The sequence below is a fragment of the Ammospiza caudacuta genome, chromosome 14 (assembly GCF_027887145.1).
Source record: "Ammospiza caudacuta isolate bAmmCau1 chromosome 14, bAmmCau1.pri, whole genome shotgun sequence".
Taxonomy (NCBI): domain Eukaryota; kingdom Metazoa; phylum Chordata; class Aves; order Passeriformes; family Passerellidae; genus Ammospiza; species Ammospiza caudacuta.
In genome coordinates, this window is record NC_080606.1 from 2360148 (window position 1) to 2382098 (window position 21951).

The window sequence follows — 21951 nt, forward strand, 5'->3', positions numbered from 1 at the left end:
GGAATCCTCCTGGCAGCCTCTGCTCAGGGCTGGGCTGCAGCTGGGAGTGCCCAAAAGCTTTTAGGAGATGAGGAGAAATGCAGGCCAGAGTGGTGAGGAGGATTCAGGAGTGCTGGTTCTGTGTCCCCTGGCACTGCTCAGCACAGAGGGGCCCAGAGCCCTGCCCAGCCTCCCTTGGGAGCTGCATGAGGTGAGGATGGGACCTGCTGCTTTTCCAGCATAACAGCTCTGACCCCTGGGCAGTGCCAGGGGAGCCTGGCAGTGCCCCAGCCTGAGGATGGGACCTGCTGGATTTTCCAGCCCAGGAGCTCTGACCCCTGGGCAGTGCCAGGGGGGCCTGGCAGTGCCCCCAGCCCCTCTGAGCTGCCTTTCCCTGCCTGGATCAGGAATGCTGCTCCACTGGAATGCTGTCCCCAGGGGAGGGGCTGGCCCCAAACAAGGACATTTGTCCCTCTTTGCACACTCAGGTGTCACTGGTGCCTCTCCAGGGCTGTTCACACCCTCTGCCAGAGCTCCTGCAGTTTTTGGTGATCAGACTCTGCACCTGGGGGGACTGGGATGGGGAATCAGCATGGATTCAGTCAGGGCTGCCCTTCCTCCTGGGTTATTTGAATGTGCTGGACCCAGGTCACAGAATATTCACAAATGGGGCAGGCTTTGGGGCCAGGAGCAGCTGTGAATTTGAGGTAAGTAGTTTTAAACTGGTTTCTTTTCATTAAATGGAGATAAAATATTTGCCTTTACTATCAGAGAAATGTAAAGGTGGGGTGTTGGAAATAATCTGTACTTGGCAGCAGGAAGCTGCTGCAGGTTTAGTGGTGTTGGGATGTGGGGTTTACAGTTTTTTGAGGGATTTTTCCCACCCACAGTGCATTTCAGGATAGTCCAGCTCCTGTCCTGGGAGAAGCAAAGACATTACACTGTTTCCTGCCACAAGGTCACTTTTTGCAGCAGTCCTGCTAAGTGACCTGTTCTGGGGGCATTAGTCACTACATGGAAAGAAAGGGTAAAAAAAAACCACACCTAATGCATATTTTTCAGCAATATTACAATAATTTATAAAGGCATCAAAACAAACTCAACATCTATTAACAAGCTGATTTTTGGAAACAAAATTTAAATTATGAGGACATTTTGGTGAAGTTGAAGGCACCTTGAAAGGAGATGGAGTAAAAATGGTTCTGCAGCCTCCTCCTCCTCCCTCCACTGCCAGCCCAGCAGCTGCACAGCCCTTCCCTGCTGCCCTTTCCCCACAATTGGGGCAGGCACTGGGAACCACCCTCTGTCTGTCCACATCAGTATTTACTGTTGCAGGCACAGATTCTGCACATTGATTGGAAAGAGATAAAAAATTGCTTCATGTTTCTGTGTTCCAGCGAGGTCAGTGATGAGTTTTCTTTGTGGATTATTTTGTTCTCAGCATTGCCCAGCAGAAAACAGGAAAGCAGCACTGGAGCCCAGGTAGCCCCAGCTGTGGTGGCAGAGTCCCCAGAGGTGTTATCAGGCAGGGCTGCTGGCAGGATGAGCTGAGGCTCCTGCAGGGCCCAGGGCTCTGGGACAGGCCCTGCTGTCCCTGCCTGCAGCTCCAGCACAGGAGGTGAAGTCACTGTGTGTGAACAAGGCCCAGGGACAGCAAATGACAAAGTGCCAGCCCAGGGCTGCTATAAGGAATTAAACATTCATTCAATTGAATTAAACATTCATTCCAGGCAGCATGTGGACAGGGGACAGACTCCTTGGATTCTCACAAAGCTGCTCCTGCAAAAGGTGCAGCAGAGGCAGCACAGGAGCAAAGATCTCTCAGTGCAACCTGGTTTGAGAAGAACCCATCATCTCTGCTGCTCATTGAACTGCTAAAAAAGGGGATTGCTTCAGGTGGAGTTTGCAAGTAGGAACTTACACAGTGTCAGAGGTCAAAGCACCCTGCCTGGGCTTCAGTTCTTTCATTGTAAATTTTAACTGCACAGTGGGTTTGAACTGAAGCCAGGCTGGGCACAGTCTCCTTCAGGAGGTGACTTTTCCTGCAGCCAAGGATCCTTTGAGCTTCCCCTGATCCCATAAATTGATATTTTGCTCCAGCTGCAAGAGGGACATGAAGGGAACTGCAGGAGAAATCTCACCTGCCAGTACAGGTGCTTCTGCCCCTGCCTGAACTCTGCCCCTCATCACTGGGAACAGAAAAATAAGACAGAGCAGCATCAGGCTGGGCCAGGGCTGTCTGACACCAGCCCATTCCCTGCTGGGGAAAAGCTGCTCTTATCAATCCTAAAACCAGGGAAACCTGTGTGCAATAAGTGAATCTTACCCTTGACCTTTGATAAAGTCACATTTTGCAACATCATATTCCAATGAAAGCCCTCTTGCTGCTGCCTTTGAGAGTGGTTCTTGAAGCTGTTGAAATTGTCCCTTTGCAATAAATCAGTGGAGTTGGCAGGTCCTGAACTGGGATTTGTGCCAAGACCCTCATGCAGGTACCACAGCTCACCAGCTCTGAGTTACTGTGGGGTTTTCAGGTGTTAAATCATCCCTTGGGTTACTGACACCTGAAAATGCTCCTGGAAATCCTGATAGACAGAAATGCCTCAATTGGGTCCCCATCCTTACAGACCCACTAGCTGCTTTTAAAGCCTCTGTTTTAACCTGTTCAAATACTCAGTGGAAAGCAGAGCCCTGGAATCAAGGCAAGCCTCAGCAGCCTCCAGGGCAGGTTGTGGAGAAAGCTGGGAAGAGCTTTCTGTGCTCCACCAGTCCTGAGGAGCTTTGATGAGCCTGGGAAGCTCAACAACTGTTGGATTAACCCTTACTTTGAATTCAGCATCCAGATTTGTTGGTAAAATGTTTTCCATAGAAAGGAAGCAAGGAGTCTTCCCTGGCGATGCAGCAGGAGCAGGAGTGGAGCAGTCCCTGTTCCCTGGCAGTGTGGCCTGGGTGGTGCCAGCTGCTGGTGGATACCTGCAGGTGTTGGGGCTTGGCTGGGGCTGTCACACCAGGCTCCCTGGCCAGGACACCACGGTCAGGGTGACTTTGTTCCTCTGCTCCTTCAGCATTGGGATCAATTCTGAGTTGCTCATTCCTATTGCTGGCACTCCATTCACTGCCACGATTTCATCTCCACACCTGCCAAAGACAGATCCAGTCAGGACTGGGGTCATTACCAACCCTGCACCCACCCCACACCATCAACTCCTTGAAAAAGAGCATTTCCCTTGAGCCAGAGGGCAGAGAAAAGGGAACAGTGCTGGTGTTTGGGTGACAGCAGTGAGGGTCAGGCTGTGCTGGTCAAACCCTGCTGGCCCAGATCAGTCCTGCAGCTCCTGAATGCCACCACCAGAGCTGGGAGAGAGCCCTGCCCCTCTCTGGCCCTTCTGAGGGGTGCACGGGGCTGAGCCCCCACACCCTGTCCCACACTCCAGCAGGAGCCCAGCTGAGCCCAGGGCTCCCCCTCAGCTTTGGGAGCAAAGCCCAGCTCCCTGCACCCAGCTGTGTCCCCTCCCTCACCCAGCTGTGTCCCCTCCCTCTGTCCCTGCAGCCCTTGGTGCCTGTGGGTTGCTGCAGCCCCCCCTGCTCCTCCCCTGGGATCTCTCACCACAACCCCCTCAGGAAAGCCCCAGTTGAGGTTCCTGCACAGGGGAGCTTTTGCTGCTCCTGTTGGGATACTTCTCCTAATCCATGAGGTTTTACAGTCTGGAACCTCCAAGATTCATCTCAAACATCCCCTTTTTTACCTTTACCTAATTACTAAATTAAACCCTTCACAGTCAGGTTTTAAAGGGCTGTAAATTCCTTTTCCTTGCACCTTTGTGGAGAAACCAAAACCCTGCTTAACGCAGGCCTTAGTTTGTTACAATCTTGGCAACAATATAAACTTCCAAACTCTGCAAGAGTCCTTAACCTGGAGCTGAGCTCTTCCAAGGAAGGCTCAGAGTGTGGAACCCCCAGCCCTGGGGTGCTGATGTCCCCGGGTACCTCACACCTACTTGAGTTTCCTGTCCCTGAACGCGGGAGTGCCGGGCACGATGGTTTTGATGAAGAAGGGTTGGTTTCCTTTGCTCTCCTCAAAGCCTCCCACGATGCTGAAGCCCCAACTTTCCAGGTTTCCTTTATTAAGGACAATATCTTGACAGAAGTGAAGGTAGCTGTGTCAAAAACAGAGAGGTTATGAGGAAAATTGCCTGAGCAGGAATTTATGTTTTCCCTATGGAAAGAAAGCCCAGCTATGAACAGCTTTTCAGGGCTTTTCCTGGGTTTCAGGATTTGGGACACTCCTTTGCAAGGCGTGTCTGAGGGTTAATTCTCAAATGGGATGATGCCAGGCCTTTAGAAATCTTTGCAGGGTATTGGTTTAAGAGCTAGGAGGAAATCACCCAGCTCTAAAGGGGTTTGGGATCTGCAAGACTCCTGGATAACTTCATGAATTCTGCTAATGAACACACTCAGCACCAGAGACAAACCCTAATTACAGTGAGCAGCAGCTGCACCCATGCAATGATGAGAGTGGAGGGGTTTTATCCCCTCTGTGCCCTGCACTGGCACAAGGGAGGGATTTTATCCCCTGTGTGCCCTGCAGTGGCACAGGGAGGGATTTTATCCCCTGTGTGCCCTGCAGTGGCACAGGGAGGGATTTTATCCCCTGTGTGCCCTGCACTGGCACAGGGAGGCTTTCAGCACCACTGGCAGCAATTGTGAGGTGCAGCAGCTGCCAGGCCAGAGCAGGGAGGGCTTTCTTGCAGGATCCAGGATGTCCATTCTGTGCTGGGCTCCTTGGGGAGAGCTCCTGGTTCTGGATTCCCGCAGTGAGGTTTGTGTCCTCAGGCAGCCGGGGCACTGTGAGATGGCAGCGCTGCCCGGGCTGGTGGCACGGAGCCCCGAGGTGACACTGAGGGTGTGGCAGGAGCTCTCCGTGCCCTGGCTCCAGCTCAGGCTGTGTCCTGGCACCGGAGCTGTGAAACTGCTGCTCATCATCACCCGCTGAGCTATTCCAGCAGCTAAACTTTTCCTAATAAACGTTTTTGCCTCAAGGGCTTTGCTTGAGCAGTTTGCCGAGGAGTTTCAGATTTCAAAAGCCTTCCCAGTTAACTTCTCACCAGGAGAAAGATCCAATTATGTACTTTCAAACTGTAATTTACTTTTGTAGGAGTTTTTCACACATAAACACCAGGAGCCCCAGCTGGAGCTCGCTGATTCCTCCATGCTTTCCTTCCACCGGTACCACACAAGTGCAAAAACCCAGCTCTGAGCCATGGCTGTGGCAGCTTCTGCAAATGAATAGCCCGAGAGCAGCAGTGGCTGCGTCAGCACAGAACATAAATAAAAACACCAGGCACGTTTCTCCTGGAGCTGGAAAGGGCTGCTTGCTAGGAATCCATTTTCCATATTAAAAAGGGCTTCTAGAGGAAAAACTTTAATTTACCACAACCAAAAATGACTGTGGGAAAAGAATGGGGAGTTTAGGGAAGGTTGAGGTGCAGGGTTTCTGGTGCCAAGCACGCTGCTGAGCCGGCAGTTCCTGGGCCCTGCTCAGCTGCAGGGGTGGGACTGGGAGCTCCACATGGTTCTTGTGGGAAGAGGCAGACTGGAGTCACATAAACCCCAGGGAAGAGGGAGGCAGGAAAATGCTTCTCCACGAGCCACACAGTGCACTGTGCTTTCTTTTAGAGAGAAAAGATAATCAATCTAAACTTTTGTTTCTGGTACCTTTGGGATCCAGGGTGTGTTGGATTAGAACATGGGCCCAGTCCAAACCAGCTTTTGAGATGGTATTTTATACTGTCAGTGGTGTGGATTTAACACAATGCTAGGAAGAAACCAAGGTTTCTATTTGACAGAAACAGAAATCACAGGTACAAGAATCAAGGCCTGAATGAAACGCTGGGGGCTCAAGTGTTGCAAGGATCAAATTCACTTCCCTAGCCCTGAGCACTCATTTCAACTCACTCCTTTCAGCAGCAAGTCTGGGTTCAAACTAGAAAGAAATAGGTTCCTCTAAAAGGAAAGGGATATTTCTGCTGGAGCAGAGGAATAACTGAGGAATAAAAAGCTGAACAAACCCAAAATTGCACATGCCATTAGCTTTGAGCTTTCACCCTGCAGGACACACCAACACCGGGGCCAGGGCAGCCACCAGGAGCAGATCCCAGTGGAACAGCTGGTGCTGGCTCCAGTCTGGGCACATTTCTGGGGTTTTCTGTGCCAGTGTGGTGCACACAGGGTCTGTCAGGGCCACAGGGCAATGGCCATTCCCCTGCAGCTCTGGGGGTTTGCTCCTGTGCAAAGGAAAGCAGTTTGAGTGGGACAGGGGCTCTGCAATGGAACCACCCCACAGCAGGGGTGGCACTGGGACCTCACTGCAGCTGCACCTCCCCGAGTGCCAGAGCACCCTGAACATGACCAGGTGACAAAAACCCTGTGGGTGACCAACCAGAGGCCACCAGGTCTCACTGGGAGCAGGTGGGAGAAGCAGGGAGGAAGCACAGGAATTCCAGCCCTTCTTAGTGCTGGAAACAGGAGGAAGGTTCTGTCAGATCCCAAAGTGAAATAACCTTGCTGAGTGCTCCTACCAACCCTCACAGCCAGAACTGCAGACACACTCCAAGGCCAGAATCCAGGCTGGAGTCAAAGGAATCTGGAATAATTTCTTGCTTCAGGAGTCAAAAGAAGGGAGAACATCAATCCCAGGAGCAAAGGAGTTCCCAGCAATGCATTAAATGCAGGGGATGTCACTCCTGAAGTGAAGGCAGCAGATGCAGGAGCAGAGAAGATTCCAGTCCCTGCACAGAGCATGGGGAGCCTGCAAGGCACCTGACAGCCAGAAAAACTGGGCAAGGAAGGAAAGAAGCCCAGACAGGCTCTGCCTTGCTGTAGCTCACTGCAGCAGCAGCTGAGGGTTTGTGCCCTGCTCTGGGCTCTCAGGTGCAGCTCAGGGCCAGCTCACAGCAGACCTGCCTGGAGCAGCCAGGCCAACGCCCGGGGCAGCACAGGAGATGGGAGGAGCTGCTGAGCACAGGCCAGGTACAGGAGACACAAAAGCTGCCTTGCCTTGGCCTGGGTTGTTGAGCATTTCTTTCCAGGCTGCTAAGTAACACAACAGAGGCTTTGTGAGTGGTTCTTCTTTAAGTGTCTCAAAGAACAAGGCTGTAAATGATCCAAGCTTCCCACAGCAGGTTTGGCTTTCTGATCCACCTGCGGATGCTCCTGCAGTCAGCTGGGATGACAACTGACTCTGCTTTTCACACAGTTTTGATGTAACTGCTAAAGGGAGGCAGCCAGAGGTTCACCCCTCCAGGAAGGAGAGGGAAATTCAAGCTTCTCCTGGAAATTACCAGGTTAAAACCTGTCCTGTAAAGCTTGGCAGCAGGAAAACTCAACTGTGCAGAATCATTTCTGCCTCGTGGTGAAGATGACACAGTTACAACAGCCAAGAAGAGTTAGACTGAAAGAATGTCTGCCCCTAAGTGAGATGATCAGATTAGAAACTCCCAGACAGCCCAGGTGTCTCTTGGCTTGTGTTAGGGGATGCAGAAAGAGCCCCAGAGGGTTTCAGTCAGTAATTTAGCAAGGACTGTATCCAACATTGACTATTTCTCTTTTAAAAAGGGGTTTCAGGGCCTCTAAAGCATGGTTACTGTCCAACAGGAGTGTGAGAATGATGTCACTCCAGAAAAACAGTGGAATTTCCTTATGTACTCATTATTCTATGATCTCATTGGCAAATGAGGCTTTCCACTGCCTTTCAGCTAAACGGGAATATCAGGAATGCTTCCAATTCATCAACAAAGTAATTAATTTCTAGTGTTTGAGTGAAAGTCAACCCTGTAATTAACAGCTCTGCATCCAGTCCCTGACACACATACCTGGGCAATCCCAGCCACGTGATCCAGAGGGGAGACCAGCTGAACCCCTGCTCCCTGATGTCCAGGACTGGCTCTGGGCAGTTCAGGGACAGGATTTCCAAGGCTTTCAGTGTGACTGAGTGGGAGGCTGCATTGGATTTCAGAGCTGAGACAGCTTCATAGTAGTTCAGATGAGTCAAATCGATGCCATTTATGCTCAGAAGGACATCCCCTGTTGATGAAATAAAATGGGATTGTTACAGACCTGGGCTCTGGAGCCCATTTCAGCCTCAAGGGGTCATGGGAGCCCTTTTCCAGCCTCTCTCAGCGTCCAAGTCCAGCTTCCATTGAAAATACCCCACAGGATAAAAGGTCTAAGAGCCTCCCTTACCTCTCTTGATTCTGCCATCCCTGAAGAGGCATCCAATGGGCTGCACACTTGTCACATAGATAGGGAGCTTGTTTTTGTTATCCCTTCCACCTCCAATTGTGATTCCCAAAGATTCCTTTGGCTCCTTTTTTATTGCAACTGTCTTCTCATGACTTACATATCCCTGAGGCAAATCCTACAAAGCAATGACAGCACAAAATGCACTTCATTAATGCATTTAACAGAAGAAGCCCAGCACCATTTGTCTCCTTCATTCAGAGCATTCCAGCAATGTTGCTGGAGGGCAAAGTCAGCTTCCCATGTCCTTGCAGGGTGGGAATACAGAGCAGCATTTCTAAGGTGAAGCCTTAGTGCTGTCCTGATGATCCCAAATCCATTTGCTGCAGGGAGATGCTCCCTCTGAGGAGGGGAATTCTGCACTGAGGAAGAAGCTCTGAGCTCATCTCAGGGCTGCTCATGCCAAGCAGGGAAGCTCTCCCTGATTGAATGTTTAGGCTGCAGTGAAGGCACACATTAGAGCACAGGCTGTACAACAGGGTGTAAATGCTACTCAGGGATTTAAATGCAGGAACAACACTCCAGCCCCACAGGACAGGAACTCCCTGAGCTCCAGGGCCACTGAAACACAGCACTCTGAGCAGCTGCAGCAGGTCTGTCACTCAGCTGGAAGTGCTGCACACAGAATTCTCTCTGGGTTCAGCACACTGGGGATTGATTGTCCTCTTGCTCCTGCTGTTTGCTGTGCCCCCAGAGGGGTGGCAGAGCCACTCTGCAGTCACAGCAGCACCATGGGGGCACCTGGGGATTCTTCTCCTGACCATAAAGGGCTCTGGCCCCACACCAGCTCAGCTGGGTGTCACTGCAACACCCTCAGTGTGCAGAGCTTGAGGGATGTCAAGAAGCCAATCTCAAAATATCTCATGGATGGCAAATTTCTTATTGCCCTTTCCAAATGATTAAACAGCAGCTCTGCATCAACACTGAAGAAATTTTGTCACCTTTTTCCCTTCAAATTATGTTTCCCTATAGGTGACAAAGTGGTTTTTCAGTACCAAACCTGCCCAAGCAGAAATGGAGGTGCTGATCGGCTGATTTTATCCTGTGATAAAACACCATCCCAGAACAGCACAATGCATTGGTTAAACCAGGAACAAGCAGCACCCTGGCCTCATTTCCCAGCCCCACCTTCTGGTAGGTGGATTTCCTCCTGTAGTGGCTCTGCTCTGGTCGCCTCCGGTGGTGCACAGGGCTGCCCCCATTGCTGCTGCTGCTGCTGCTGCTGCTGTTGGAGGTGCTGCCATCCTCCCCTGGCTCCCCCAGCTGCAGCCCAGACTGCCTCAGGATCACAAAGTTCACTCTGGATTCCGTGGTCTGCCCAGAGAAACAAGAAGTGGAAAATAAAAAGAGAGAAATGGGTTAGAAATGAGGGACAGCCCTCATTGCCTTGGGGAGAGAGAAGGGCTGGCATCAGTTCCTACAGAGGTTCTCTGTTCCTCCACCAGCTCCTCAATGTGATGCAAAGTCTTTTGTGATGAGCCAGGGAATGTGATTGGAAAAAGAAAAAGGGAATTAGCAAACATGAGTCAGAAGGAACAGGAGTAGAGGCAGGCTTCACTCGTGCCTCCCTCGCCCACAAATGCCAAAGGTGGATGATTAATTCCTGCACTTTGCTACAAACAACCAAAATAGCATCTTGTGTTGTGCCCCAGAGTGACCAGAGCTGGAACCCTGGCTGCACCACACAAGCACTGGATGCTTCTCTTGCACAGGAAGTTGTTAAAGCTCTTTCCCTCCCAGCTTTGTTCGTCTATTGTTCACCATCTCCCATCCATTTTTTCCCCAGGGTACCTCTGGTTAAACACTTCACCAGCTGCTGGTCTGGCCTTGGCAGGGCTGCAGGGGAAGTGCTCCCATTGTTCCTGCTGCCCTCTCTGGGTTTGTCCCTTCAGATCACCTGACAGAACCTCATTGTGAGGGACTCACTGGGGAAGGGCCCAGTGCTCACTCGGCTGTTTCCTGCCCTGCATGGCAGAAATGCAGCTGCTGCTCTCACTCCTTGCCACAGCACCCTGCTCCCCTGGTGCCAGAGTGAATTCCCTGGCCTTGGAAGAGGGATTTTCAAAGTTACATTCAAGCAAGGATTTCAATTAGCCCTCAGAGGAACAGATCATGTTTGGAAAGCTGTCACAGTTTAACACAAATGTCACTTCCAAAGAGATTCAATCCCAAACCTCATGAAGCCAGTTCTGGACTTTGCTTGCTGGTTCCAGTGGGATCAAAAGAGTTCCTCATATGGGAGTTGTGTGTGCACACTGCAACAGGAATGCAGCAGCACTTGTGGGATGCAAACAAATTCTAAGAGGCCACAGAACAGAAGCAAACATGAAAAAGGAGCTCAGTGCTGGAACTCTGCTCCTTCTCCCATGGCACTGCACTGCTCTGATAACTGTGAGGAGAGCTGCCTCTCCCTCCTGCTGACCTCACATCCTTTCTGGGATATAAACAGAATGGGATGAGGAGCATTGTGTCAGGATCTGGAGATAAAAACAAACTGGAGGCACTCGCCTGGGGAGATAAAGAATTTAAACTGATCTGTGTGATATCTGCTGCACATGCAGCAGTCCTTAATCCTTTAACTAGGATTCCTTGCCCACTCCTTCCACCAAAACCTCTGGCATGCTGCAACAGGAGCACATTCCACAGGGAAAGACCACCCCTCTTCTACCCATTCAGTACCTGGAATGCTTTTACCCTGAGGTGCCCCATGTTTTCCAGTCTCCCTTCACAAATACAGGTAAAATGGGGAGAATGGTCTGATTTGAAGCCCTAAGGGATCTGTCTGTGCTGCCAGCCCATCCCATCCCCAGCCAGCACCTTCAGTGTGATTGTTGGAAGCACAAGAGGCTGCCCTGATCCCTCCCTGTCTGCTGCATGAATCCACCCAGTGCATCCCAGCATTTCCTGTGCAAGGCTGAGAGGCTGCAAGCAGCACACAGGAGCTGCAATCTCCTCAGGTGAACTCCAGTGCCATGAGCCACTGCTTCCCCTCAGACCTGTCAGGGCTGACTCACCACGGATTCCCACTCCTGGTGTTTATCTTCATTTGGAAGTGGTGCTTCCCACACATCCAGAGGGGAGTCACTTTCCATGACAGAGATTTGGGGGAATGCAGCTTGCCCTGGTATGTTCTGCTAGCCCTGGCTCAGAACAGGAGCCCTGCTCCAGCCACTCACAGCCATTTCCATGTCTGAACTCACCTGGATGATCTGGGCAGCAGCCTCAGGAGTTCCTTGCCTCAAATCCTGACCATTTATTGAAAGGACTCTGTCATTCCGACTCAGCTTCCCATTCTTGGCTGCCAAGCCCCCCTCTAAGAGATCCAGAATAAAGATCCCTGCCTCGTCAGTCTTCCTGATCAGTTTGATTCCCAGGGGCTCCGATCGGTCTCTCTTCACCAGGGTGACGTGGATCACCTCCCTGCTGGTGGCACTGGGATCCTGCTGGGCAGTCCTGCTGGAAAAGCCCTTCTCCTGCAGCACCAGGAGGTGCAGAACAGGCCCTGGGTGGCGCAGGAAGGAGACAGCCTGGCAGTGAGTCACGCTGCTGATGTTGACGCCATTCACCTACAAAGACAAACAAAGCACTCACTAATCAGAGCCCACAATAATTAGGCCCTGTCCACAGTGTGGGGCATAGCCAGGCTGGGGCAGGATGGAAAACTCCCTGTGCAATCTCTGACTCTGATTAGGGAGCAAAGTTTTCTAAAAATGAATGAGGAAAGCTGATGGAATTAGACTGTAATTGGTGAATGACTGAGGACAGGGACAAGACAGGACAACCCACACAGCTAACAAATCTAAAAATGTTCAGTCATTCCTTCCATGCCATGTAAATGCAGATCTGCTTTTCCTTAATTTCCAGCATGGAGCAGACCCAAATCTCCACTTCTGAGTGGTCCATAGTCTACAGGCTTCTGGAATCATCCACTTTTATGCAATTACCAGGGTGACTCTGAGAAGGCAACGTTTTACCTTTCCTGTTTCACATAAGATTCTGTGCAGTCTTTTAGGATGTTAATAGGGCTCCTAAGTGTGGGTCCTGCCCTATTTGCTGAGCCTGAGACATGGACAATCCAACTGGATCCAGCAGGAGTCACTCCTTTGGTCTGCCTGAGAAACCAACTCAGAGATCTCATCAGCCACTTTGGGGGCTGCCAGGTCTCCTGGTGCCCAATCCCATGGGACAAGGAGGATTTATGGCTTGGCAGATGACTGGGCAGCCATGGCTGGAGGTGCTAACAGTTGTCACTGTGTGTACAAGGTGTCACCTCGGTCACCCAGGGCCACAGAGCCCTGCTAGTGTGGGCAGTGCCCTGGCTGTGGGTCAGGTGGGGCTGGAGCTCTGCATTTACTCATTTTGGAGCTGACACTCACTGCCAGTCAGCAGCTCTCACCCTGGACCTGCCCACGGAGAATATGCAGCTTAAGCAACACAGTGGAGCAGGCAATTATGAGACTTCCTAACTAGAGCAGAGAAATGGGGCTGCTGTGTGAAATTTATCAGGTAGGAATCTTTTACTTTGTCCAAAACGACCTACATTTCAAAAAGCTGTCAAATATGCAAGAGAAATATGAGTCTGAGTGGAAGGAATGCCAGCAGTGCTCCTGAGCCCCAGCAGACACACAATGCTGCTGACACAGAGGTCTGAGCAGTGCTCTAAAAGCCTCAGCTGCAGAGATTTCCCAGTTTCTCCAGGCACTCTCCTCCCCCAGCCAAGGGAAGCAATGGGGGTTTCTGTACCTCAAGGATGTGGTCTCCAGGAGCAATTCTTCCATCAGCAGCAATCACAGAGTCCCTCAGCACCTCCTGAACAACGATGTTCCCCAGGGGGGTGTCCTTACCCCCAACTATCCTCATCCCCAGCTCTTCCTCTGGATCCTCCCGGTGGATTTCGATGGTGGTAGTTTCAGCCACAAGACTGGTTCTGTGAGGAAGGTCTGGTTGTGGAAATTGAAGAGAAAAAAAAACACATTAACAGAACCTTCCTTTTCACAGCACCCCAAGATTCAGGTTGTGCTCAATGTGAGGGAAAGCAGCTATCAGGAGACTTAAGGTCAGATAAAAAGCTTAAAACCCCTCTGTTTCTTTAGAGTTTCTCCAGAATTTTCCCTATTTTCTCCTAGCTTTTGGTGAATTCAAACTCTCTACTGTTGTTGCTTGGGGTTTATTAAAAGGCATTCAGTATGGTTTGGCTATATTTAGAGATTTGTTTTTCTCCTGCGATATCTGGCCTGCTAGGAGCACACACATAATAAATTCCAGTTTCCATGATGCCCATGAGGAAAAGGGACTACCCAGCTGTAATTACTGCTCTGCAACTTCCTTCCTCTAATTTCCTTTGCTCCCCTTTTCCCATCCTCCCTGTAGAGCAGGAGGAATGTTTGGTGTTTCACAGCATGGAGATGAAGCAATGCTGCACTTTGAAGATGAAAGTTGCTGTTAGCAAGTGGGCTGAGATCCCCAGCACGGGGACACTGAGGCAGGCCCAGCACAGGGTGAAGGGCAGGTGTCACACCAGGGATGCAAAACCTGCTCCAGGTGTGCTTGGGGAGAAAGCCAACAGGGAACTGAACTGACCTGTGGGTTACCTCTGTCCCAGGCACAGGGGCTGAAGCTGAGCCTAACTCTGAGAGAAGGCACTGAGGTATCCACGCTGCTGCCTCCTACCAAGCTGAGACAAGGCTGCTACACTGAAGTGGAGATGCTGATTTGATCTGCAAGGCTTCCAGAGCTGCCTGTTAATCAAAACCTAACTTATGCTACAAAAACACCAGGAGGGAGGTACTGACCACTCCAGGAAACTGACTGTATATTTAACTTTCCTAACAAGATTAACAAGAACCTGGAGCACTTCCTAGTTACTAATTATCTGGCTTCTGCAAGGGCTTTAAGTGCTCCACGTTCACATTGACAGGGACTGCCTTTGTTTCTTCACAGAACACTGCAAGTACTCCCTGCAATCTCACAGAGTTTCTCCAAATGGTTTTGTACAGTTCTGTGCCTGTGAGCAGACTCTGCCACCCCTGATGCACATGAATGAATCTCTCTTCTGGTGAAGACATGACTACTAATGGCTGAGTAGCATTGATGATGTCTGACAGTGCTGGGGGCACTTAGAAATTGAATTTCCTGAGATAATTGCCTCATTGGTGTATCATGAAAGGTACATACATAGTTCCACTTCTGTACCAAACTCTCACCTTCTTCAGTCTCCTCAAAAGCTGGATTGACCAGTCCAGGCTCTGCAGTCCCCAGTGACACCACAGCAGCTCCAGAGCTTTCTGCCACAAGTGAGGAGCCTCCACTTGGGAGCTCTGGATCCTTGGGTGAGTTTGTGTCCCCCTTGGCAGGAGGCTCTTCCTTCCCTTTGGAAATGGGGTTCCTTTTCCGCTGCAGCTCAGATTTGTATTTCTTAAAGCCAGGACACCTGCAGAGAGATTGGCAGGGACTGTCAGTGACTGTCTCTGCCTGGGCAGGTGACCCAGCACATGAGAGCTCTGACAAACCTGTGGGAAGAAGCTGCTTCCAGATCTCACCAGTGCACTCCTGGTTTCTCAGATGACAAAACTGAGAAACCTTGACCTTCAGTTTCTACTTGTACAAGTATCAGCTTAAGTGCAGTGGCTTGTTATTTCACCACTTTTAAAATTATTAAGCAAATTATTTGAAAAATAAGAATGTAATAGAAACAGGAGTCTCCTTTGCTAAATATTTACCTGGCAAACAATCCATAAAGAAAACAATCCCTCTTAAATATAAGCAAATACTGAGCTCTGACGTTGTAGAGATCACTGTGAACTGTACCTTGATGCAAAGCAAGTGGCTCAAGTTTCAAGCTCAGCTTTGAATTAGGCTTTGTTTTAACACACCAGCTACACACAAGAGCAGCAAGGGAGGACTGGGCATTTTCTGTTGTGGAATGAGAAATGAGACCTGACCCAGGACCTGGTGCACTCCCAGGCCATGCAGGGGATGGCTCTACCTGAATGGGAGTAGCTGAATTCCTCATCCCACTGGCTGCTCCCCAGAGGGCAGAGGTCCCAGAACTGGGATGTAATTGGATGCAGATACATCAGCAGCCTGTCTCAGCACTAATGGGTGAGGAAAAACAGCTCTTTTATCACAAATATTTATAAAAAAGGTGAGGAGGTGATAAATGCAAAAACTTTCAGAGACATGAGTAGTATTGGGTTTTTACCAGAGTCATTTTTCAAATTAAACTGAACTATTTACACTCTGGCTAAAGAAATCTCATGCCAGTATTACTTCCTCTGGTTTATTCCTGCTCATTTATTCTCCAAGCAGTAAAATATCCCTGAACTTAATGACAAAAGCTGAATGATCCTCTTGTGCACATGTCCCTCTCTTAAGATATCAAAACACAAATTCAATTTGCAAAGGCAAGAAAATCCCCCAAGAAAATAAGTTACTATGTGCTTCTTATTTCCTTAAATCTTCTCCTATCAGTTAATCTCACTTAAAACAAGAGAGCACCCAAATCCCAGTGCAATTTTCTTATCTGTTTTTTTTTTTCAGTCTGATGATCCACTTGCACCCACAGCCCAGGTGAAATAGCCTGGAGTCTTAGAATACTCTGTCCTCAAGAAAGATACAAACAACTGTGGAATATATGGGAGAATGCTACAGTTTCCAGGCAGGTCTCTAATGTAAACATTTGAGGTGCCTCTCTCTCTCCCCTGTGTGCCAGAGAGATTACAGAGTGACAGGAGTTTACTGATAGCAGGGCAGATTTGCAGAGCAGAGGGAGACCCAGCCCTGGTGTGAGCCACGGCCCCAGCCTGAGCAGCCAGGACAAAGGGCTGCCCGAGAAAAAGGAGATTATAAACTTTCACTGAAGGGAAAGGGGCACCCAAGCACCTTCCATCCCTTCCCCTGGCTGTAACATGAGCTCTCAGCTCGTGGGGACTGAAGACAATGAAAATCACAAGGGTCCATCCTTGGCTGGAGCTGCAAGGGTATCCTAAGTGTACCTGTTCCCAGGTTGGCTTTTTTTAAATATGTCATTGCCACAACAAAATACAACAGAGCTGAATGAAACAAGCCTGTGGCATTTCCCATTGCTGACAAATGCACCTTGCCAAGGAAGCTCTGTTCCACCTGCAGCAGGGCTTGCCCTTAGCTCCCCTCCCTGCAATCATTAACCAGGTAGGAACAAGGGTTCTCCACGCACCATGGCAAGAGCTCTGTCACCTGCACTCCCTTTAAAGTGACAATGTCCTGCCTGCCAACAGCCCAGCCAGCAGGGAAGCACCAAAAAGTCTCCCTTCCTCTACACGAGAGGAACAGAAAAAAAAAACATAGTAATTTTCATTTGCTTCTCTTTCTCAGCAAAAGAATGAGAGAAGATAATGGAATTATAAGTAGGTGTTTCAGCAAGTGCATAATGTGCAGCTTGGAGGGACTTGCACTATTTGAATCAAAGCCTTACGTATTGCACATCTTAATTGGACCAATTAAACTGGCAGCACAGCACAATCCCTTGCTTTCAGAGCCTTGACTTTGTGCCTTTCTTCTCTGCACAAGGGAAACAAGAATAAGCTTGTTTGTTTGTAACAACTCCAGAGCTGGCAGCCCAGTTCAGGACCCACAGATGTCTGGGCGTTTGACAGGTTTAGCATCTGCAGACAGGCTGAAGGTGAGCAGCTCAGAGCACACACACAATTACACTGTCCTCACCCACCCACCTCTGCAGCCTCACCCTGGCTCCTCTGGTGTCCCACCTTGCCCCAGTTTAGGGAGCTGCTCTGGGAACAGAGGGTTCTGATAAGCAGCACTGCACCCTGGCAATAACAGCATGGAAAGGGGAATGCACCTGTTCTGCAGGTGAGCTTCCAGCTCACAGCGCTGCATGGTCTGCTGGCACTCAGCCTTGAAAGGACACAGCACAAGCAGCTTATCCAGCAGGTTCCTCACCAGCAGGCTGGACTTGTGGCACTGCTGGAAGGAGAGCTTCTTGCGGTCCATGGGGCAGAAGCTGTACTCCTGCATGAAGTTCTCCAGGCACTTGAAGCAGTAGGTGTGCCCACAGGGCGTGTCCATGGGCTGCAGCAGGGGCTGCAGGCAGATGTGGCAGATGAGCTCATCGTCCACCTCGTCCTGGAAGTTGTACAGGTGATTGTCCAGCAAGGGGTGGGCCTGGCCACACTCACAGCACAGCTCGGGGACCTGGGACACGCCGTCCTCGGTGACAGGGTCAGCCATGGCAGCAGCAGCAGCAGGAGATTGTCACTCAGCAGCTCTGCCACAGACCTGCAGGGAAGGGAGAGAGAGACATTTCCAGCCAACTGCCTGCTTTAAATGCAGCCCATTACAAATTAAACTGTATTCCTGCCTTGAGCTTCCTCCCCCAGAACCTGCACCCCAACCTGACCCCACAGGGCTCTTCCTTCCAGAACCACCCTATGAATGAACAGCCCAGGGAGCACAGGATGCAAGGACCTCACTCAGCACAAGGTTTAAGCACGTGGATAAACAGACTTAAACTTTATACACACACACACACACACACACACACACACACACACACCAGAGGCAGACTAAATAAACACAGAGACTAGAAAAGCTGAGACAAAAACTGCATGTTCTTGATGGAGAACAACCCAGACAGGGAAGGGAAAGGAAGGATACACAAGACAGTGATTTTTAAACTTCCTCTGGCTTTCCAGATTATACCAAATATTTTAAAGACATGTGTGGTGAAAAGCCAGTTTGGGGATGTCCTGGTTTGAAAAGGAAGTGAGTTTTTGGGATGCTGTGGTCAAACCAATAGGTGCTCAGATTTGAATATTGGCACCTGCTGTGGCCACTGAGGACATGGATACACCTCTGAGAACACAGGGGGTTAAAAGCAGGTCTGGTTGTTAGGATTATTGTTCTGTATTTTGGGGGGTGGGGAGGATGAGGCAAAAGAAGAGGAATAAATTTCAAAAGAAACTTAAATCTAAACCACATTTCCTTCCTTTCAAGCCCACTCCCTTAAAAAAAAAAAAATTGTTTTAACAAACAATGCATTGTTCCCCACTCATCCATGCCTAAGTTCCCCCATGGAAACAAATTTCCTAAAAAAAGACTAAAGCTTCCTAAATGGAAAAAACGTAAAGAATAGTCCACATCATTTGTTGCAAGGTTAGAGAGAGGATTGAGCCTCTGCTCCTTTCAGCCAGGGAGAGCAGGATAAGGGACAAACCGAGTCCTTGTAGCTGCTGCTCTGATTTTAACAGAAACATCTTCAGTCACATCCATTTTGAATCTTGCCTGCTGTAATTAAATATAAAATTCACTTGAGTTTCCTAGCAGATTACAGGCACAGGGATGACTGCAGGGAGGATTTTTTTAACCTGGCAGTTATTTTAATGAAGTAGGAAGTGTGGTATTAAAGGAAGCAAACTACATTACACAGTGGGGGGTGTTGTGGTGATGTTTTGAGGAGTTTATGATTGGTGGGGTTTTTTTAAGTAAAGAATCCCAGACTCTGAAAACAAAAAAAATTACAAAACTGTGATGAAATGGAAAATTTCTGAAAGATGATGTGGCAAATACCTGAAAACAATGACTTTATCTGGAACAGGTAAGCAAGAGGGAACACTGGTCTGCACCAGTGCCTGGAGGACACAGCTGGCACAAAGCAGAACTCGGGAGGAGGGGAGACAAGAACAATAAGATAGCAGGAACAGCAAGAAAAAATTAGTCATGGGTTTCTAATAAAAACCATACATCACTCCAATTAATTGTCAAGGTAAGTCAGCTACTTAATTAAAGGAAGAATGTATCACCAACAGAATCAGCCATTTCACAGGCGAATTCTTTACCCAGCCACAGGAACATGTTCACTTCAAAAGATTAAAACATCACTGTTACAGTTCCAGGTGGGTACAACAGGAGTTATTTGCTGCTCTCCCCTGCTGCAGTGCCAAGAAAACATCTTCCCCTTGAGGGAAGCACTCAGGCTGGGTGAACATCCCTGACTCCTCTGTTTGCATTCCCTCCTTAACCCCTGCATGGCTGACTCCCAAAAAAGGCACAGCTCAGACAGCACCCATGGAAACGAAAGCTGCTGTGTCCATGGGCTCCTCTCTCACACAGCACCCATGGAAATGAAAGCTGCTGTGTCCATGGGCTCCTCTCTCACACAGCACCATGGAAATGAAAGCTGCTGTGTCCATGGGCTCCTCTCTCACACAGCACCCATGGAAATGAAAGCTGCTGTGTCCATGGGCTCCTCTCTCAGACAGCACCATGGAAATGAAAGCTGCTGTGCCCATGGGCTCCTCTCTCACACAGCACCATGGAAATGAAAGCTGCTGTGTCCATGGGCTCCTCTCACACAGCACCATGGAAATGAAAGCTGCTGTCCATGCTCTCCTCTCTCAGAAATCTGCCTGCTCTTGGTGCTTGCCCCCACCTGAAACAGGCAGCCCTTCTGTTTGCCTTCCTGGCCTTTTTGCCAGCCTTCAGCTGATCTTGAATGACCTTACAGGTGCAAAAGGAAGATTTCAACATCAGACCATCACTTAACATCTCCTCAATTGTAATCAATCAGCTCAGCACCACCAGGTAATGAAACAAGGAGCTTCCAAGGCAAACAGTACCAATCAGAAATACTTGTGCTTTGGGTTGGACTATTTGCATAAAACTTTGGCAGGTGATGAAACAAATCCACTTTCTTAGCAAAAACAAACCTCACAGTAATTTTGCTGATAAACTACTTTTATTATTGGGGGGTTTTTCAGATTATTTATCAAATTAATTCTCTGTTCTGTGTTTAAAGGTTACCCAAGATGAATCCCATTGATGAGTAATTTCTGAGTAATAACTTGTGGAAGATAAAAGTGTCACCAAAATTTTGCTGCTCCAAGCTGATCTGCTGTCTCACTTCCAGATCCTTGAAACCAAGGGGTGAAGATTTCATTTAAAGGTGCCCAGATGAATTTTACTTTTCCACCACTGTCCCTTCAATGAGGACACTGCTGCAGACAGCAGGGAACCCAAACCTCTGTGATGAAACCCAGCCCAGAGCCTTGGGCAAGGCAGGGCTGAGTGAGCAGCACGGGGAGGGCACAGGCTCAAACAAGCCTCCCTTGCTCAGGGACTCAGGCACTCAGCACAGCTTCTGCAAGGGAAGAATTGCTAAAATCTCATCCAGCACAGACATTGCTGCAGCCCAACAAGGCAGAGTTGAAGTGTGGAGAAAATCAGTGTTTCATCATAACATCCCCTCAGCTTCAATGAGCCACCCTCAGAAGTCAGCCCAGAAAGCCCACAGGATCCAGCTTTGGAGGGGAGTCTGATATAAATTCAATCCTTTGCAATCCAATCTCAGCTCCTCATTCTAACCTCCAAAGGCCAGACCAACCCAATCAACCCCTACAACCTTGTTCTGCTTTTTTTGTTCCATCATTCCCCACTCTCAGCAAAGGGTGGCACCTTCCCTGCTGCTGCCTTTCCCAAAGTTCTGGGATCTCCCTGTGGCTTTTCACCCGCATCATGAGGGAGTCACATCAGGATCCAGCTTGGTCCCCAGTTGCTCCACACTGACTGCATGGAATTGTTAAAGCCTGACACAGACATGTGCTGCTCTAAGGGACTCTGCTGCTCTAAAAGGGTAACACAAGAAATGCCTCTGCAGTCAGAATTATTTGGAGAGCAACACACCCCACCTCTATGCCTAAGAAAGAATTGAAGGAAACAGTCCAGCAGAAATCTCTTTATATTTCCTAATTTCTTATCCCATAAGGACTTCTTTGGGATCACCTTTATCTTTATTGTATTAAAAAAAAAAAAAAAAGAATTGGTTTTCAAGCCAACGAATGTTGGCTTTTTTTTTAGTAGGATTCCTGGTACTGTAACACTGACTCAAAGACTAGACTTTTTTTTTTTAAATGATGACTTATCAGGTAGTCTAATCTGTATTCCTGCCAAAGCAAGACTATTCCTGACAATATTAGCACATTGCCTACTCTTGTTTTAGCTCTGCCAGGGCCCAGAGCCTCAGCTCTGCCCCCCTGCACATCTGTTAATAGCTCTGGGAGGGGTCTGCCAAGAACCACACCAGGCACCATTCCTGGTGGGCAAACTGCTCATTCCCTGCCCAGCAGCCCAGACTTGGCAATAGAACTGATGACTCACAGCTTGGAGAAAAAAATTAAAAGCCTTTTTAAAAAAAGGGTGATTATCTAATAAATCTTCCCAGCCCTGTGCCTCCACTTGTGCTGTGACTGAGTGAGCAGGAGCTGTGCCTGTGGTACCTGGCTCCACAAGAGCAGCATTCCAGCTCCCAGCTTATCACCAGCATTCCCAACACTGCTCTGGCTCTGCTTTCAGGACATTTCACTGTGCCACTCTTGGTGTGGAGCACAAATTAAAGTTCTGTTCAAGCCAAGCCTGTCTGCGGACATAATTCCAGCATTTGGTACAAGTGAATTTTGGCCATAATGTATCCACCTGAATTTCATTTCTTTGAGGGGTAACAGTGCTGCTATTCCCATTTAAAAAGTGAGAAATTCCATCACCAGAGGCTGACAGACCCACAGAGGCAGCAGCTCCTGGGAATGTAACACTTTGTTATAGCTCTGAAGTGGATCTCAAGGGACCTACCTAAGACCACAAGGGAAACTCCAGGGGAAAAAGAACAACCCAAACAAAAGAGAATAA

General features: G+C 49.2%; 1 protein-coding gene across 1 annotated transcript in view; it reads right to left on the bottom strand.

Annotated features, from left to right (window-relative positions):
* Positions 1 to 1067: 1067 nt before the first annotated feature.
* Positions 1068 to 21951, bottom strand: part of LOC131563905 (ligand of Numb protein X 2-like) — a 29299-nt gene continuing 8415 nt past the window's right edge. The window contains exons 2-10 of the mRNA XM_058814114.1: positions 17114 to 17550; positions 14481 to 14707; positions 13021 to 13217; positions 11478 to 11843; positions 9406 to 9591; positions 8221 to 8395; positions 7851 to 8061; positions 3978 to 4136; positions 1068 to 3117 (exon numbers count right to left, since the gene is read on the bottom strand). Of these exons, the coding sequence (XP_058670097.1) occupies positions 2982 to 3117; positions 3978 to 4136; positions 7851 to 8061; positions 8221 to 8395; positions 9406 to 9591; positions 11478 to 11843; positions 13021 to 13217; positions 14481 to 14707; positions 17114 to 17502 (2046 nt within the window). The 5' untranslated portion in view covers positions 17503 to 17550 and the 3' untranslated portion in view covers positions 1068 to 2981. The remainder of the gene's footprint in view (positions 3118 to 3977; positions 4137 to 7850; positions 8062 to 8220; positions 8396 to 9405; positions 9592 to 11477; positions 11844 to 13020; positions 13218 to 14480; positions 14708 to 17113; positions 17551 to 21951) is intronic.